Source organism: Nannospalax galili, unplaced genomic scaffold (genome assembly GCF_000622305.1).
Source record: "Nannospalax galili isolate Female #2095 unplaced genomic scaffold, S.galili_v1.0 scaffold299, whole genome shotgun sequence".
NCBI lineage: Eukaryota > Metazoa > Chordata > Mammalia > Rodentia > Spalacidae > Nannospalax > Nannospalax galili.
The window spans coordinates 3,235,697-3,256,054 of record NW_008343973.1 but is presented as its reverse complement, the minus strand read 5'-3'; the positions used below and the strand labels follow the sequence as shown (position 1 = coordinate 3,256,054).

Sequence of the window (20,358 nt, the reverse complement as noted above, 5' to 3'; positions counted from 1 at the left end):
CCCGCCACTGCGCCCCGCGCCAGCGCCCAGCCCGCCGCCCGCGCCGCCCAGGCGCGCGTCTCCTTATTTGGTCAAATGACTCGGCGGGGGTTCTCGAGGGCGGGCGGCGCCGGCTGCACTCCGCCTGCTCAGCCGCCACCGCCGCTGCGCCACGGTCTGCCCGGTCCCGGACACCCCGGCCGCAGCGCGTGAGTACTCGCCCCCGCCGCGCGGCCACAGCCCGACCTCGCCGCACGGCTCGCCTTAGGGAGCTGCCCTGCGACGAGTGGAGGGACACCTGGGGCAGCCGGACCGGCGGGCGGAGACCCGGGAGAGGGGAGCCCAGCTGTGTAGGGGACACCCTGAATGGAGGAGACAGACCCAGGGAGACGACAGCCCAGCTGTGCAGGGGACACCTGGGATGGGGAGCCCGAAATGGAGGAGACAGACCCAGGGAGAAGGGAGCCCAGCTGTGCAGGGGACACCGGGGATGGGGAGCCCGGAATGGAGAAGACAGACCCAGGGAGAGGGCAGCCCACCTGGCAGGGTACACCGGGGATGGGGAGGCCTAAATGAAGGAGACAGACCCAGGGAGAGGCAGCCCAGCTGTGCAGGGGACACCCGGAATGGGGAGCCAGAAATGGAGGAGACCGACCCAGGGAGAGGGTAGCTCAGTTGTGCAGGGGACACCAGGCATGGAGAGCCCGAAATGAAGGGGAGGGACCCAAGGGAGAGGGGAGCAAGCTGGGAAGCGGAGATCCTGAATGGGGGACCTGAATCATGGGGGAGAAGAAGGAACTCGAACCATGGGAAGCGACCCCCTCAGAAGGTGCAAATGGAACTGGGAGAGGAGGCGAATATGGGGTTCAGACCCTCCACCCTTCCTAGGGAAGACTGCAGTCCTGGAAAGGTGGGTCACCGCCAGGCCGTGGGAGAAGATGAACCGCCCACAGCTTTGCCCATCCCCTCCTGTGGGGCAAAGGCTGGTCCCCCCTGTCTGTGGGGCAAAGGCTGGTCCCCGCTGTCTGTGGAGGCAAAGGCTGGTCCCCTCTGTCTGTGGAGGGAGGCGACTGCTGTACCTCCCCAAGTAGAATATCTGGCTTTCTGGTCTGCACCTAGATGTCCAGACATTTCCCTTTGGAAGAAAGAAGTGGAACTTGCACTGTGAACATGCATCCTGCCTCTTGCAGAGATTTAAAACCCTGAGCCATCCACAGGATTAAAAAAAAAAAAAAAAAAAAAAAAAAAACCTTTCAAATGAAAAGAACTCTAACCTATAGGTTATACTCTTAAGATATCTTGTGGAAAGAGACTGTTCGATGTTATTTCTGCTTTTAAATGAAGAATTAGCCATTTTTGCTCTCTAGCCCTTAGCTGTGTCTTCAGAACTAGCTGAATGCATTTTGATGAACTATATAGCTCTCTTCTGTCAAAACCAACTTGTGGCTTGAACGTTTTTGCACATATTTTGAAAGTAATGTCACAGTTTGGGCTTATAATCATGAGAATTGCCTTCAGTACAATACCTAAATGTGTCCTCTCACATCTGCTTAATGTGCGTTTTGCAGGAGAGAGAGAGAGAGAGAGAGAGAGAGAGAGAGAGAGAGAGAGAGAAGGAATGTATGTTTCTGGTAACATCTGTGGGGGGGAGGGTTGGTTTTTTGTTTTAGATAAGGTCTCTTTTTATGGCCCAGGCAGCCTGAAACTCACTGTGTAACCCAGGGTGGCCTCGAGTTAGTGGCAATCCTCCTGCCTCAGACTTCAAAGTGCTGAGATTAATGGTGTGACTCATCACATTATTGTGGTTAAGGTGATTTAGAACCCCCTCCCCCCCAAAAAATTTGTACCAATTCTTAGAGTCCACGAATTTCTAATCCAATAATCAAAGGCAGATAAAATCAAATTCAAAAACATTTCTTTTTTTCACATGGATTTCAGATTCAACGCTCCCTAGTTTTTTGTCTTTTTTGGAGGGGGTCTTTTTTCGAGACAGGGTCTCCCTGTAGCCCCAGCTGTCCTGGAACTCACTGTGTAGACCAGGCTGGCCTTGAACTCACAGAGATCCACCCGCCTCTGCCTCCCTAGTCCTGGGATTAAAGGCGTGGGCCACGATACCCATTCTCCCCTAGTTTTCATGTGGATCAGTGGGGAGCATTGGAGGGCACTGTTCTGGCCTTTTCTGCTCAGCCTCCTTTCATTTTAGTCACAGAGACACAGCACAGGCAGATGTAGAAGGCTCAGCTGGCAGATGCTCTTGGACTGGAACCAAGAGGTCACATCTGAATTCCTCAACCCACAGGGCCTTGGTCAAGTCATTGAATCTACTGGTGCCTCAGTTTCCTTCCAGAGAACCAGATTATGATGATGCTTTTATGGCAGGGTTGTTACATAGTGTGTGTATCACAAACAGTATGTATAGATTTCATAGCTTCGTGTTCACAGATAAAGAAACTGGAACAGAGTAGCCAAAGTAACTTTATTGTCCAAAATCCCCTAGCCTGTATAAATAATGGCTCTGGGACTTGCCACCAGAGAGATTGACAGCTGGATTCTGACCACTGTGCTCTACTCAGGCACACTGAATGAATACTTTGTTGAGGCCTTCCTTGTACTGCATGTTTTTACTCAAAATTACTTGTTAAACCCCTCTAATAGTGAGAGATAGCTGAATTGCAAACAAAAATATCCAGTAAGACATAGGAAAAAAAAAAATCAGAGGGCACCAAGAGGTCTGCGTTATACCTCTGTTCTACACTGAGAGCTAGTTACCCAGCATCTAACACAGAGACGTTTGTAGGCAGCTGTGTTCAAATATGATTTGTCTCCAAGGTTCATGTGTTGAGACCTTGGTTTTCAATGTGGAAATGTTGGAAGGTAAAGCCTTTAAGAGGCGGGGCCCAGGGGCTGGAGAGATGGCTGAGCAGTTAAGAAGACTTGCTGTTCTTACAGAGGACCCATGTTGGGTTCCCAGCACCCACATGCCAGCTCATAACTATCTGTAATTCCAGTTCCAGGAGATCTGATGCCTTCTTCTGGCTTCTGCAGGTACCACACACACACACACACACACACACACACACACACACACACACGCATGCACGCACGCACGCACGCACATGCACACTGTGCACATACATGTAGGAAAAACAGTCATACACATAAAATTTAAATTAAAGCCAAGAGGGAAATTGTTCATGAAATGGAATAGACTAAAGGAAAAGGGTGGTGAGTGTGTGAGAGGTGGGGTCCTGGGACATGGAAGCCAGAGACTAAGCAGCCAATGATTTGTTCCTTGGAGACAGAGGAGCCTGATGAGAGAGCAGGTGGCTTTCCTTCTGTAGTATGAAAGTCAAACAGCATCATTCTCTTGGGCACACCCCAGATAGCGGTGGTAAAGCTCTGCTGAATCTCCCTCCATCCCATTGTGTCTTATGAACTTGAAGTAGCCTATCCTTCTGATTGCTTCACCAGAGTTGTTCTGAAGAGACTAGACTGGCATGCTTTGAGAATAATGGATCTGACAGGATCTTAAAGATGACTTGGCGCTAGAGCTACAAGTACTTGAGCTCCTTCAGAGAGTGTGTTTGATCTCAGCTTCCCAGGGCCTAACACTGTTGGAGGGGCATCATGGTTACTCAATACATTCTTGTTGGCTGTATTAAAAAGTCTGAAGCACATCAAAAGAATCAAGTGTGACTCTTTATATTGGTAGAGTTCAGATAAGAAACATGACATTTATTGTCTTTCATTATTGAATAATCCAGGGATCATTCAGAAGAAAGCTTTTCATTTCTTATACAAAATGTATCTTAAAACTCTCACAGGCAAGTCAAGATTTTCTTGTTAATTTTTGAAAGTTACTAGTGTGTGTAGTACACTACTCACCTTGACCTCTGCCCTTAGGTGCACTAGCCAATGAGGGCTCATTGAATGAATCAATAAGTATACACCTTACAACCTAAAGCCCTTTGCTAGCCAAACATCTAGAGGTTAATCTCAAGTGAATTCTAGGTATGCTGTTCTATTTTTAGACATAGCCCTATCATTTGAACTGATGCCCCCTCCCTTTCGCATGAATCTCTACTTAAACAAGTAAACTAGACTAAAGAGAGCAGTGCAGGATAAACCAAGTTGGCATGTCTGTATTTCATTGGAAGGAAAACAAATAAAATAGTGCAGATATTCTCTGACCAAGACCCTGGATATAAGCGTCCCGTGCTTGTGGGTTCTGGTGGAGCAACTTTGATTATAAACACTAAGTCCACAGGGCATTTTGCTGATATCTGGAGCCCATGTCAGGATCTGTACATTCTTCCCAGGGCCTGGGTGTGTCTCCTGGCTGGCTTTTTGGTTCTTGACCTGACCATGCTGTATCCTGAACTATGCAGCTGTGTGTTCAGATAGATTCAGAGTCCAAACACAATAAGAAAGTCCACCCTGCTGTGAAAGCAGCAGATTATCTGGAAAGAGGGATAAAAACAGTGTCAGTGAAGCTCTGGATCTGTTACATCAGGAATTTTAGTGGCATCAGCTGCTAAACCATATCACTTCGGGGTAGACTATACACATAAAACATTCTACATTTTCAGCTTCATTTTTGCCTGTCTCTGTACTAGGAGATGTTTGCGTTCATCTAAATTCTCTATTCATTTCTTCATTTGTTTTGCACATGTTTACAAACTCCCTGTGTGTATTCCCTGCTGGTGTGATGTTAGTAACACATACTGCCACCTGCCCAATGCTCATGGTTGGTTGGCACAGGCAATCACCCTGCATTTTGCACTATATTTTTAAAAAGAACTCAAGTGTAACAGATCAGCTTCCTAATTCTTGCTAAAGTACTGAACTTGGTTGCTTATTAGCATTGGAATTTCCTACCTGGGTCTGTGGTGACATTTAAAGATCAGCAAGGTGGGAGCCAGGCCTGTTGTTCCATGCCAGAAATCCTAGCACTCCAGAGCCACAGGCACAAGGATTGCACAAAGATGAATGAATGAATGAATGAATGAATGAATGAATGAATGAATGAATCAACTTTCCCAGGGGCTGGCTGATTGTAGCTGTTTCTGCAGTGTGTTTTAGGATAGGCTAAAGAGCAGTCATAGGTTTCTGTTTAGAAATGCTGCTTGGAGAAGTCACATGAAGCAAAGCCGATACACATGAAACAGAGTTCGTGCCCCCTGGGATCTGGAAAAGAAAATGGGCACTTGGGGGTCAGGCATGTAGTTATATAAAAGGGGCATTGAGAAAGGTGTCTATTCAAGACCCCTTTGCAAGCTGCCCTTGTGTAGTGGACTACCAGGTACCCTGTTTAGAAAGGATGGGCTTGCAACTCCAAGGTCTGGGCCAGTAGACCAAAAAGAAGTTTTCTACCATGCCAGTCCCTGCCATGAGTTCTCAAGAAATCTTTCTCATTTAAACAAAAGAGCTGCACTCTGTGCCTGGGAACCTGACACTGTTCTTCTGCCCCTCCCCTTCCCTCCTTCCCTCAAGTCCTCCCTGCTCTGCTCACCTTTGCTCTCCTTTCCTTCTCCTCCCAGTTTTCCATTTTCTCATCTCTTTGTAGCTCTGACACTTCCCCAACTCAAACTTTGAAATTTTTAGATCTAAAAAAAATTATAATCAGATCCCTAGGGTTTTTTGGAGGGGTTGGGGGGAGCGGGAGAGGTTTAAGACAAGGACTCACTGTGTAGCTCTGACTGGCCTGGAACTCACTGTGTAGACTAGGCTGGCCTCAATCTCACAGAGATCTGCCAGCCTCTGCCTCTCAAGTGCTGGGATTAAAGGCATGAACCACACACACCCCTCCTCCAACAGACCCCATTTCTAAGCCTGTGGACTTGTGCAGGTTTTTGTCATTTTAAATACTAGTTGAGTCCTGGAGTTTTATTTTGCAATAGACTGGAAGCCAGTTGAAGGGAGACACAGAGCTGAAAGCCCAAGCCCAGCCAGTACAGACCCCCTGGCTGCACCTGATCTAGTCCCCTCCCATGTAGGTACCCTGGACCCTAAGATTCAGCTTCTTCTAATATCCTTGTCACTCACCACTGAAGGGGATGACATCAGAGGATGACTTAACCTTGGGAAGGTTGAGAACTCTGGGACCCTGTAATTTGGATTGATTCAGTGAAAGAACAAGTCAGCAGTCACACCTTGCATTCAGGAGTCTCCCTGGATGCCCTTACTTCATCCTTTTGGCATTCCTATGCACCAGGTAATAGGCAGGAACTACATATAACCTGTTAGGAAGGGTAGGAATTCAGAGAGGGTAAATAGATTGTACACAGTTAAGTGAGAAAAGAATTAAAAAAAAAAAACATTTTATTATGGATAAAGTATTTCAAAATGAACTGTAAAAGGCAAGGGTGTGACTCCATGGTTGAGTCCTTGCCTAATGTGTGCTAGGCCCTGAGTTTGAACCTTAGCACTGGGAAAAAGAAAAGAAAACAAAACTAGACCCTGGCAGTATGACTCTGTTTGGGGGAGGCAATGCTTCTTGGTTTTGTCTCTCCCAATTTTATATAGTTAAATTCGCTTCCATACAGTAAACATCCCCCCCCCACCCCCAGTGCTGCGCAAGTGGTGGGAGATGACAAGGAAAATCCCACTGCCGACAGGGAATATCCAAGCTGGCGAATAAAGCGCATGGCTCCTCCATGCGCTGGCCCGTGACTGTCTTTTTGGTTGTACTTCCCCACTCCTATTCTCTCTGGCTGATCTTCCATCTTCCTGATGCTTGTCCAATCTTGTTTCTTATTCCCATGCATTGCTCTGGGCCTGCATCATGACCTAGCTACCTCTTCTCAGCATAGGGACCTCCTCTCTAAGGAAGCCAGCTCTGCCCTCCCGGGGCTCTCCTCCTCCATGTTTCCCTAAGGTCTGTGGGGCTCCACTGGGCTGCTGCCTGGAGCTTTGCAAGCTGACATAAGGCATTTTTCCTCCACAGTGCAAGTTCCTCACTCACTTTTGTAGACCCTACACTTTACCTGCTATCCAAACATAATTCCAGCTTAACCAATGGTTTTTCAGTGAATGAATGAGCAGCCAAGTAATTTATAGGGAAATTCTAATGTAATACAATGCGTATATTTCCTTATTAAAAGTACATCAGACTCATGAAAGGCATAAGATGGGTGCCCAACTTTAATCATGCTGTTTTTAAAATGGTCCACAGTTGGTGGCTCTGCTTTGGAAGGTTTAGGAGGTGTGGCCTTGCTGGAGGAAGCATACCACTGGGGGTTTGAGTTTCTGTTTCTGCTTCCTGTGCCTGCTTGAAAATGTGAATGCTCAGCTTTCTGCTCCTGTTGCTGTGTCTACCCCACCATGATGGATTCTTATCCCTCTGGAACCATAAGCCCAACAAATTCTTTCTTCTGTAAGTTGCTTTGGTCATGGTGTTTCATCACAGCAACAGAAATGTAACTAATACAGAGGTAGAGCATGTGTTTGGCATATGTAAAGTCCTAGGTTTAATGCTTAGCTTCAAAAATGAAAATAGAAAGAGCATTCCATTTGGTAGTATGTAATCGAAGGAGAAAGGGTTTTAAACCCTTTGTGACAGGAAGGCAAGCTTCCTCTGAGCTCTTGCATTAACCTGGGGACTGTCGACCCTGACTCTTGAGGTTTTTGCTGCTTTGGGGCTCTAAGGAATTCGCAAAACATTGCATGTTCTCTCTTGTAGGTAGAACTTAGACTTCAATATTTACATGTATGTGTGTATGGTATGTATGTGTGTGAAAACAGAGGGGTACTATTTGAGGGGAGTAAGGGGATTAGCGGAGCGGGCAAGAGAAAGTGATGAAGACTAAATATAACCAAAGTATAGTCAATGAAAATGTAATAAATAAACCCACTGGATCAAGACCTTAGTGTAAGACCTGAAACTTTCAAAGGAAGAAATGGGGGAAAACACTTCAAGATATAGGCATACGCAAAGACTTTACAAATAGGACTCCCATCACTCAGGAAATAATGCCAACAATTTATAAAAGGGCTTCATGAAATTCAGAAGCTTCTGCACAGCAAGGAAAACAGCTAATCAAGAGAACAGACAACCTACAGAATGGGAGCTCTTTGCTAACTATGCCTTGACAGAGGATTAATACCTAGCATATACAAAGAAGTCTAAAATCTAAGGAGCAAGAAATCAAACAACCCAGTCAATAAGTGGGCTAGTGAAATGAACAGATGGCTCTCAAAAGATGAAACAAATGAAAGACAAAGCAAAATGACATTGAGATTACATCTTACCATAGTCAAAATTTCAGTCATTAACAACAACAAATGCCAGTGAAAATGTGAACAAAAAGGAACCTGTAGACACTGCTGGTGGACTGTAGCTAGTCCAGTCTCTATGGATGCCAATGTGGAGGTCCCCCCGAAAACTAAATAGACCTATCACATGATCCAGCCATACCACTCCTGGGTATTTACTCACAGGGCTCCAAATGTACCCATCATGGAGATACTTGTGCATCAGTGTTTGTTGCGTCACTACTCACAAACAACCTAGGTGTCCAATGGATAAAGAAAATATTTATACACATAATGGAATTTTTTCAATCATAAAGAACAAAGATGTTGTTTTCAAGAAAGTTGATGTGACTGAAAATAATCATATTAAGGAATTAAGATGGTCTCACAAAAAAATCTTTTCTCTCATGTGTGGTTCCTAGATTTTATATAGATACATAAAACCATGTGCGTGTATGACATGAAAGAGGAAGTGAAGTTGTCTAGGGACTAACAGGAGGGGAGGTGGGAGATAGAGAAAGAGACGGGATGGGGGTGGTATGCTCAACATATACTATATCCCTGTATGAAATGTCCTTGTGCATCTGAATGCCAGTTTCACCCACAAGACTTTGCACAACTTACCTAAAATCTCTGTATTTCACTATTCTCCCCTGTGAAGTGGAAGTAATAGTAGTTGATTTGAAGGTTGTCATAGAAAATAAATGATTTTATGCTTAAAATATAATATTGAAATATTTTTAAAAGTCCTTATTTTTACACAGTACATGTATAATGAATATATATAATGAAAACTAAAAAGACAAAATATTAACATAAATGGCAGGGGATACTTGGGATGGGGAAGACCCTGGATTCACTCCTTGGCACTAGCCGTGCCTGAAAGCCAGTCATTTGTCAACTCCATGCTAAATGTCCTCCACAGGCTTGTGTTTGAACACTCAGTCCCCAGCTGATGGCACTATTTGGGAAGGCTGTAGAACTTTTAGGATGTGGAACCTTGCTGGAGGAAGTGGGTCTCTAGGGGCATGTCTTGCAACTTTATGACTTTATCGCCTGGCCCTACATCCTGTTTTCTCTCTGCTTTCGGACCACAGATGCAGTATCAGCCTCCCACTCCTGCTGCCACGCTCCCCTCCCCATCATGGCCTCTATCCCCTTGAACTATAAGTCAAAACAAACCCTTTTCCTTTACGCTGCTTCTTGTCAGGTATGTTGACACAGCAATGAAAAAGTAACAAATATACTCCTGATTAATTCACTTCCATTTTTTAGGTTCTAGTTATACAGCTTGGCAAAAAGGAAGGACATCTTAGAATTTTTAAAGATAACTTTGGCCTAAAATTCGGGGGTTTCCTTCCTTTCGTCTTTACATTCTTTACATTTTACAACTAGGGAAGAGTCAACTCGCTGCAAGTTATCAGAGATTAATGCAAGGATGTCATATTATGAATGGCATGTGACTGTCTCAAGTACTGAAAAACTCTAAAAAGCATCTACATTAAACAAAATAAGCTTATGTGTTAAAAGTCCTAGGTGAGATAAGTAATCATAAGTGAAACATACATATTTTTATTTTGAAAAATGACCCAAGTAATAATCAGAAAAACAGGCTACTACTTGCTTGATACTACATTGCCTTGGTTTTAACATGCATTTTTTTCTTTTGTTTAGTATTAGTATCTTCACAATACTAAATCAATGAAATAAATGTGACTCACATGAACGTCAATAAACATTTTAGAAAAGAAAAACTCATTTTATATACCCCAATGTTTACCACCTTTCTAACTTTATCCATATAACACCTAGTTTAGTCTGAATTAATACACATATATAAGGTAATATGTGTGCCTGTATATGTACACATACACACATATCTCCTCTACACACACATAAATTTAAACTTTTTTTTTTCTTTCGTTTTTTTATTTTCTATATGTATGAGTATATTGTCTGCATGTATGTGAGTGCACCCGTGTCTGTGCAGTGCTGCAGAGGTCAGAAGAGGGCTTCGGATTCCTCTGGAACTGGAGTTAAGGATGGTTCAGGTGCTGGGAATTGAACCCGGGTCCTCTACAAGAGCAGTGAGTGCTCTTAACCTCTGAGCCATCTCTTCAGTCCAAATTTAAACTTCTTAAATTCTATGTAACATAGTCCTTGGCTCTGTTTCTTTTGGACCTTGTTTTTGTTTTTGATGTTTTTGTTTTCTTGACAGGGTCTACCTGGAGCCCCACCTGGTCTGGAACTCAATATGTAGACCAGATTGACCTGGATCTCACAAAGATCATCCTTCCTCTGCCTCCTGAGTACTGGAATTAAAGGCATACACTACCAAACCTGGCCAGAACTTGTTTTTCTGTTTGTAGCCATGTTCACAAAAATCTAAACCAGTTCCTATAATGTTGCAGGTGCTCATTTAGGTGCCCAGTGAACTTATTTTGTTAACAGTTTTGTTGTTGTTTGGGGTTTTTTTGTTTGTTTGTTTTTGTTGGGTTTTTTTTTTTTTTTTTTTTTTTTAAGATGACCTGGTTGGGGCTGGAGAGACAGCTCAATAGTTAAGAGCACTGGCTGTTCTTGCCAGAGGACCTGGTTCTGTTTCCAGTACCCACATGGCAGCCAGCAACTGTCCTTAACTGCAATTCCAGAGGCTCCAATGCCCTCTTCGGGCCCCTGTGGGCATTGTACTACACAGGTGTACTTATATACATGTAGGCAAAACACTCATATACATAAAAATAAATAAATAAATGAATAATAAATAAATTTAAAAAGAGGACCTGGTTAACATGCAGCTTGTATTTTGTAGCTGGTGATGACTGCTCATTTTATGCCTTACAGAATTGGATGAGGCAAAAAAGAGGAGTGATCTCTTAGAAAGTATAAAGGAACAAGGCAGGGTGAGCTCTACCATTGTGAGAAATGATTTCATGGACATGGGGCCAAGTGCGTCAGCCCTGTTGGACCCCCAGAGCAGAGTGCAGCTGCTGCATCATCTCTGCTGGGACTTGGGCTCAAGAATGAGGACGTTCAGTGTGGAATGGCCTCACACATTTAGCAGATGTGGAATCCCTGCTAATTTCCAGCAGTTACCCTCTTAGGGTTTTTTATCCCTGCTCTCAACCTGTAGGAGCTGAAGAAAGTGGTGGAAAATACATCATGTGCATCATGACCAGAGAAAGAAGCAGGTGTCCCTCACTGGTATCAGACACAGATAAATGCACAGCCTGCAGATTAACCTCCTTTCCACAGCAGGGCTGCTGTTTGTTCAAACCCCCACCTTTCCAGTTACACTCAGGAGTTCACTTTCCCAGTTAGGTAGCTCTTGGGACAGCTCCTGAGACTCCTCTTTTCTCATCACCATTCCTGGGCTCTCATTTTTCCATCCACAAAATGAGGTAGTTGTTACAGATAATTTGAGGAGTTGTTTCCAGCTTTCAAATTTCCTGATCTATAAGCTAGTTCACTCTCCATCATCTTTCTGTTAGTATGAACAGAATAGGCAGTAATCTTTCTCCACTGCTAAATGGCAACTCTTATTGGAAAAATATATATGTTGGAAGGATGACTCTCAACTGAGATGAAATAAGCAAACAGGCATGTTCAAGGCCAATAACTGAAGAATTACAGGAAAGCACAGACTCTTCTGCCAGCAGAGCTGCTGCAGACCCAGATGGCCTCAGTACAAAGGACATTCATACATTGAGTTTCAAAATAATAGTTCAAGTGCTCAAGAGTCTCATCTTATGATGTTATCACAAGAATGTCCAGACAATGTTTTCTTTAACTCCGGGAAGAGCGATTTTGAAGGATGGATCTTGCCACATGTGTCCAGCTGCACATCCAAGGCTCTTGGAAGAAAATTATTCTATAAACAGAAATAAACCAAAGATGGATGCTTTAAAGATGGTCTCATTTCTGCTTACAGTTGTTACGACCTTATGTACACGAGGGTATCAGATTAATAAACACTATCAAATGTACTGTAATCATAAACCAGGCAGCCAGAGTTTATTTGCATCAGACAGCTGAATTCTGGGACTTCATCCCCAAATGATTTGAAATGACTGGAAATTGAATTAAGGTTGCTTAGAGTTTGTGAAACATTACTCAGTTACACAGCCAACCAGTGTGCCTCTTTAATGACTGATTAAAAGAAAACTTTTCACTTTAAAAAATTATCGCTGCTTAAGAAATCTCCTGAGAAAAAAATTAACTCTGTGTTTTGAATGTTCTCGAGGCCGTGATCTGTACTGTTAGTCCCATAGTGGATTTTTTGTATCCATGATAGTTCTAACATGATTTTTTTTAGGGATGATGATTTGAGGTGGGAAAGTAAGAACCGTCTGCTCCCTCCCTCCACTCCATAGGGCATCCCTTTCTGTCTACACACGGCATTCTCATCCTGGAAAAATGTAGTGTCTGGCAAGGAGACACATTCTCATTCCTCTTCACAAAGCTTGAGGTGTTGCCTGGAAAGCCACTGACTGTAGTCACTGCATTCCCAACTGTGTGATAATCCATGTCCTTGGAATTGAGCCTTTCTCTTTATCCTGCTCTCTGGGTACGTGGATAGCTGAAGGATGGAGATATCTTCATTCAGGAGGAATGACACTCTAAGGAAAGTTGGCATTTCCTCCTGCACATTGTACTTCCCAGTGTAGTGTTCAGGTGAACGCCGAGGCTCTTTTGGCCTACCCGTTGCAGAGTTCCCTGTCAGGTACCCTCCCACCACACTCTCTTCCTGTTCGTATTCATGAATCATAAAGCAGTGCGCATGGAAAATCTTTTTATAGAGATGGAAATATTGTTTCTATGCCTGCCTTTCTATTTTGGGGAACAGGGAGAGAAGGGAGAGGTGAAGCAGGGTCAGGCATTGGAAGCCTACACACAGCCAGGTGGGATGGAGGTTCTGATGCCTTTACCCCAATCTGATGGTCTGACACAATCAGTAATGACTCCTGCTTTTAATGAAGTGAAGTGCATTCACATACCAAACTGAGTTTTGTTTTCTCTTCTTTTTCGATAGGTTGCTGTAAAGTCAGGTGCCAACATGACTGAACGCTTTGACTGCCATCACTGCAATGAATCTCTGTTTGGCAAGAAGTACATTCTGAAGGAGGAGAACCCCCACTGTGTGGCCTGCTTTGAGGAGCTCTATGCCAACACGTGTGAGGAGTGTGGCACAACCATTGGATGCGACTGCAAGGTAACTGCCTTCCGGCCCTGACAGCTCCCCTGGGCCTTCTGTGTGCCCCAAGAACCAGGCCCATCTCTTCACGCTTGATGAAGACGCTGCATCAAGATCCTGGTCCTTATCTGTCTCACAAGTCCCCTTTGATGGCTTTAAATCTTTAAAGGCCATGCAGAGCTGCTGCCTCCATGATCTGGTCTCTGTACAGATGAATGCCTTGCCAGGCTGTGTGCTCCATGGTCCAAGTTCACTTCCCCTGTCCTGGCTACTCATGTCCTTATCTAACCCCACCCTGCAGGGCAATGGTAGAACTTTCTCATGGCACAGTTCTCCTGCTCTGCTGTTTACTTCTCAGTGACTAACAGGGAGCAGGTGCTGCTTAGTAAATATTTGATGAATGAATGTATACATTCGTTATCTAGTCAGCCCCTACAGAAGTGGACCCAGAAAACCAGCAAAGTCCTTGGAATACAGCATGGGCTCTTATCTTTTTTGGTAGGAGACTAGGATTTGTAACTTGTTTTCATGTGGAAAGTTATATACCTAAGGAATTAGCAACTTCTCACGAATGCTACAGCATGTGGCAACAGAAGCCACTTCATTTCTGCTGACTGACCAGTGGTGGAAGGTCACACATGGCCTCCATCACCAAAGGGAGGATCTGTCTTAGTTAGCTTTGTATTGCTGTGGTAACATAAGCAACTTAATAAGGAAAAGTTTATTTGGGTTCATAATTTCAGATTCCAATTCTTGAATGGTTTTGTCATTGCTGTTTTTGAGCCTGTGGTGAGGCAGCACACCATGGCAGGAGCACACGGTAGAGAATGCTGCTTCTTCATGGTAGCCAGGAAAGAAAGGGAATGAGACAGGAAAGGCCTGGGGTCCCAATATTCCCTTTAAGGGCACACCCTCAATGACCCAACTTCCTGCCATCTCCTAAAAGTCCACCACTTTTTTAGGCTCCACAATTTGGAGAACGAACCTTTAATACATGGGCCTTTGGGAGGACATCCTAGATCCCAGCTATAAGAGGGTCCACAGAAGTCTCCAAGATTTTTCATAGTTTTACCTGCAAAACCCACTCTCCTAAAACTGCTTGACAAGCTCTTCATGTGATTGTTGTCCCCAGAGCCACAGAACTGATTATAAAGTGGGACCACTTTGGGGTCTCCAAGGGATTCTTAGGCATATGGATTCAAAGGAAACTTGTAGCATTGTACTGTCTCTTTTCTACTCTCAGCACTTGGTATTCCTTTGGGATTTTTGCCACCCTCCTCCATGGCTATAAATAACAATACATAATTGCTGACTAACTTGCTCAGCTGTGTCTACAATGGGAACATTCTAGCACATCTAGTGAATGTTCTTTACTCTTCTTTCTTTTATCACCTCCTTCCTAGGAAAGAGCCAAAGTCTGCACCAACAGTTGCTATTGCTAGGTATATAGATATTGAGGAATGCTTTCTGATAGAGAGAGAGATGCTTTCCAATGGCAGAACTGAAAGATGTGGATCTGCTGCCGATGCAGACTGCTGCAGCCCTGTAGCTTTGGCTGTAGAACAGGAATGGTGTATATAGTGTTAGAAGGGGAAACTGAGCAGCCCTTTTATGCAGATGTTAAAATGCTCAGAGGTTTGGCTACCAGGAGCACCCAGAGCTGGCCTGACCAATTTCAAACTGAGTTTGCTCCTTTCCCCAGGTTTTGCTAGTGTATGTCTTAAAGTAAGTGTTCTTAGTCCTGCTTTAGCATGGATAATTAACTTATAAAGAGGAAAGGTTTATTTGGGCCCCCAGCTTTAGATTTTCCCTATATGGTTAGGTGAACTCACTGCTTTTATTTAGGCTAGTGGCAAGGCAGCCCATCATGACAGGTGCTCATAGAAAGCCAACTGCTTACCCCCTGACCTAAGGTGTAAAGGGAGGAAGAGGCAGGAGCCAGAGTCCCACAACTCCCTTTTAAGGCATACCCTCAGTCATCTAAGGATCTGTCACTAGGCTCCACCTTCTAAAGGTTCCACTGTCTCCCAATAGTGCCAAGTCAAGGACTAAGCTTTTAACATATGGGACTTTTGAGAAATTTGAAACCTAAACAGTCAAGTGTGGGAACACATACCTTTAATCCCAACACTCTGGAAGCAGGGGCAGGCAGATTTCTGTTGAGTTCAAAGCCAGCCACTATGTAGCACTAAATCGCAAGTTTCAGGCCAGCCAGGACTACATAGTGACAGCTTTATGTCTCATTATATATATATATATACTCAAAAACCAATCCATTTCTTCATTTATTTAATAGGCCAAGCATAAGAGGTCTGCTGCCAGATGGCCTCATTCCCTTCAGGTTTGATGTCTCACTATCAGTATAGACTTGAATCAATTACTTGACCCTTACTCCCACCCCGTGCTCTTTTCCACATCTATAAAATGGAGAGGGAATCAGGTGCCTACTATATAGGGTTACTATGCTAAGAACATACAAAGTCTTCACACTGAATAGAAGTTGTGATTTATAGTCCCCAAGCTTCCCTGTTCTTTCTGCATCATGGTCTGTAACACAGGCCTCTCAGAAGCCTTGTCCTCTCTGTCCATTTTCATGGTGGAAATATCAGTAAAAAATGTCCATTTGGAGGAGGTATTTCTGGGCAGAAGAAAATATAACTATTTTATAAAAAACTTTATCTGGCTAAGAAATAGTTAAGTTGGTGAGAGATTCAGATATTGTCCTGACACTCCAGTTTAAGGAAAGATTGTGCATATTTGGGGTTAGTCATCCTTGACCAATGGTTGTTGAAAAAACAAGACAGAAATCACTTATCATTTCCCCAGTATGATTTAATGGAAAGACCCCAAAAACGAGTCTTCTTTCCAGAGACTTTTTATGCACAAATAAACAAGAATCTCTACACGGGGCCAAAATCAACAAGGCTGCAGCAGAAGTCAGAAGCAATCATGCCGAACTTTTCAACTAGATTAGTGCTGCGAGATACGTGGGTTCCGCCATGTGATTTTCCACATTTTGAAACTAAGAGACGTTGAGTTGAAGTGAGAGCTTGCCATTGGAGGACTTGCACTGTGCACTATTTGCAGTGGTTTTCTTGACTATCAAATATAGTCATGCAGTTGACTTTGTGGAGGAAGCAATGATAGAAAAGATGTTTCTGTTACTTCAAGAGATAAAGCCAAAAATTCCAGCAGAAGGGTGGGGTGCTTAATAAAGCAAGTAAGCTGGCAGATCTGATGGCCACTCAGTCTTGTTAAAATAGCCCAGCTGCTGTGGACCCCCACTTAACTCTCTGGAGGATACCCTTATGTGTAATATTTTAAGATACACTCATGCCTGTGGAAAACGGGCTCATGTTGAGGGTACTGACTAACTTTTGAATGAGACAGATGAAATCTGAAAGCCTGTCCCTGTAGCTGGCATACCTGCTGACGCTGTGCAGGTACCCAGGTGTGTTCCTCCTTTTTATTAAGTTACTTCAAGAAAATGTTGTGACCTCCGTGGGCAAAAGCATCACTGATTTTGACCCTTCTCTGGGAGGAGTGCCTCCTCCAGTCTTCCCTGCAGTCCCACTTGCCAACCTGGCACTTTCTTATTAGGTCTTCATGAGGAATGAGCCCCCTATAGAGTGAAGCATTGGTCAGTTCTGACCTAGCTCCTCTTCTTTGAGTGGCATCTTCCAACCTGTCACTGTGCTCCAGGGAATCTGAGACAAAGGCCCTGCCTCCCACTCGAACTCAAGAGACTGAAACCACATGAGCCCAAAGCCTTTTAGTGCTCTAGAACCATCAAAGTATGCAGTACGCAGCTACTATCTCTGACCACAAATTCTTTGTTCACTTCCTACTTAGTACAGACTTATTAAGAAGTGAGTCTGTGGGCCAGAAAGATAGCTCAGCAGTTAAGAGCACTGGCTGTTCTTCCAGAGGACCTGGGTTCAGTCCCCAGGACTCACATGGTGGCTGACAACTGTAACTCCAGTTCCAAAGGATCTAGCGCCCTCTTCTGGCCTCTGCAGGCATTGCACACATGTGGCATACATACATGCAGGCTGGGTCTAGAGCCCTAAGTTCAACTGCTAGGATGAAATACTCAAAACACTTTAGTCTCCTGCTTCTGGGAGAAAACAGTTTCCAGCCCAAAACAGCACTCATCATGGGGGACCCCAGAGTGAGAGACCCCAGGCTTTTTCTTGTTTGATTGTTCCTTGTGCTCAGATGTCAGACCAGGCAGCTTATCACCATCTCTAGCTGGAACAGGGAAAAAACTAATTCTGTTCCTTCTACATACACACCCAGAACCTGCCACAAACTATGATGCAAGCCTGTTGAGACAGCATTTTTTTTAATTATTTTTATTTTATATGTATGAGTGTAATGCTTGCAAGTAGGTAGGTGCACCCACGTCACGCAATACCGAAGGAGGTCAGAAGAGGGCGTGGGATTCCCTAGAACTGGAGTTACAGGCGGTTGTTAGCTTCCATGTGGATGCTGGGAATTGAACCTGGGTCCTCTGCAAGACGAGGTCGTGCTCTTAACCACTGAGCCACTTCTCTAGCCCTGACAGAGCATTTTTTATTAAAGGTCTACCACCAAACTTGGGAATATAACCAGAGGTTGATATTACCTTCAGGGAAAATAGTTTGTGTAAGAGGATTTGAGAATGATCCAACATCCTTGAATGAATGATTCAGGAACTATGTGTATTCATGCAGGAGTGAGGTGGCGCATGTGTGTAAGAAAAGCAGGTAAGCTAAAAAAAAAAAAAAAAAAAAAAAGTCTCAGGAAATGAGCTTTGAGATCCCCTGGTCATGGAAGGCAGCCATAGAAAGAGCTCCATCTAACACTTCACAGGCCTCCCCTGATCTCTGTCTGTTGGATCCAGCTCTCTCAAGTGGGCTAGGAGCATTTCTCAGTTTCCACTCTATACCAGCCTGATGGAAAGGGTATCATTAGGTGGAGGCCAAGGCAAACTGTCTCATGGCCAGGCACTTGCAACACCCCTTGGGAAGTAGATCAAGTGTTCTGGCACTTGGAAGAGTGGAAAGAGGTAGCCGGGCATGGCGGTGCATACCTGTAATCCCAGCACTCGGGAGGCAGAGGATCTCTGTGAGTTCGAGGCCACCCTGGTCTACAAAGTGAGTTCCAGGCCAATTGGAGCTATAGAGAGACCCTGTCTCAAAAAAAAAAAAGAGTGGAAAGAGGTCAAGTGGGTGGACCCTGTGGCCTTGGGAAGGTCTAGAAGCCCTACATTGATGCTTCCATCTAAAGAACATGACAATATACATATTAAAGGGGACACTTTCAAGTGTCAACTGTCAACAAATGAGCCTTAAGCTGTGTTGCATTTTCAAGGCAGAAATGTTCAGTGTTGGGGGACTAAGTTTCCGCAGAGCTTTGGATCCACATGGGCAAATTCCTCCAGCTCTTCTGCAACTGTCTCATTACACCTATGGGAAGGACTCTCCCCTTCTAGGAACTCACCAGGGTGGGGGCTGTCAACTTTTGGTAGCTTCACATTCATAATGTAGTACCTAACTTTCCTCCCTCTGTTGTTTGTTTAGGAATGCCACCCCCAAATGGAAAGTGCCCTGTGTTACTTTCCTTCTCACTAATAATAAGTGGTCCTTCCCTGTGTGTGCGATGACTGCTCCCTGAGCCACTACCACCTAACCATAGGCCACCTCTTCAGAAGAGGCCTCTGCCTTCTGTCTCTCACCCCTATCCAATGGCGGCCCACTGTGGAAAGCAGTCTGCAGGCTTTCCACTAAAAGCATTCCTCTGTGAGGTGATTTGTCTATAGAAGAAGGCCATCAAACTTCTGAAAAAGCATTATTTGTCTGGTACGGTTCAGTGGAAGCACAACTTTTGAATTAGAATTTGAGCTTGAGGCCTGGCTCAGCTACATGCCAGCTGGGTACCTGTGGGTCAGTTACAGAACTTCTCCGAACTTCTACATAGGGCTCCGCAGTATTGTGAATTTACAACGTGGTCTTATTTCACTAATAGCACAAATGTCTGAGGTTTTATGCTTAATTTTAACTTTCTTTGCCACTGGGCCCCTTGAGTTTCTTTTTGAAGATAGGGTATATGCACAGAGAGAGTCCAGGTCATACTTAATCCTGGCTGATAATGATATGCATATACATTATGAGTTTTGCAGTTTTTAGTGAGTTCACACATAGATGCACGAGCTCAAAAGCAGTTTATACTTCATTTCACTTATTAAAATAAACAATAAAGCACATGTGATTTTCCCCCCAAATCGCTACAGTACTTCAACTGTAAAACACAGGTGAGTCCTCAGCTCTCCCATTCCGCACCGTTGCATACACAGGCTGGAGGGAGACCGGTACTTTGATAAGTTGTGTCCCTGGTTTCCCTCCCTCAGAGGACCCTCTGACACTTAGGAGCTGGGCTCAGGAAAATGAACCTCTCAGAAACAAGGCCAGTGCTGCTTTGAGAACATTCTACACTTTGCCTGCATTCCTTGTCAGCTTCCATCAACATTGCCACTCACGGATATTCTAAGAAACCAGCCTATGCAGCAGGGATGGCTGAGAACAGCCAGCACAGAGCATGCCCTGGGCAGTGTGGTTGCAGAGATGACCTTGAACTCTGATCCAGCTGCCTCCACCTCTGGGATGCTGGAATTACAGGCATGCACCACCACACTAAGTTTATTGAGTTTATTCAGTGCTGAAGATTGAAGCCAGGGTTTTGTACCTGCTAGGCAGGGTCTCTACCAACTGAGCTGCAGCCCTGGACCCTACATTTTAAAATTTCCTTGACATATTACAAAGAGGTCACCAAGTCAACTAATTTCAGTTTGACTCTAAATTCTAGGAACACACTAGAGTGTGGAGAGGGAGGAGAGAGGAGAGAGAGAGAGAGAGAGAGAGAGAGAGAGAGAGAGAATGTGAGCGCAAGAGAGC

The 20,358-nt window shown here is 44.4% G+C and overlaps 1 protein-coding gene across 1 annotated transcript in view; it reads left to right on the top strand.

Moving 5' to 3' along the window:
* Positions 1 to 35: 35 nt before the first annotated feature.
* Fhl2 (four and a half LIM domains 2) overlaps positions 36 to 20,358 on the top strand; it is a 45,663-nt gene continuing 25,340 nt past the window's right edge. Inside the window, exons 1-2 of the mRNA XM_008840312.2 lie at positions 36 to 188; positions 13,262 to 13,441. Of these exons, the coding sequence (XP_008838534.1) occupies positions 13,286 to 13,441 (156 nt within the window). The 5' untranslated portion in view covers positions 36 to 188; positions 13,262 to 13,285. The remainder of the gene's footprint in view (positions 189 to 13,261; positions 13,442 to 20,358) is intronic.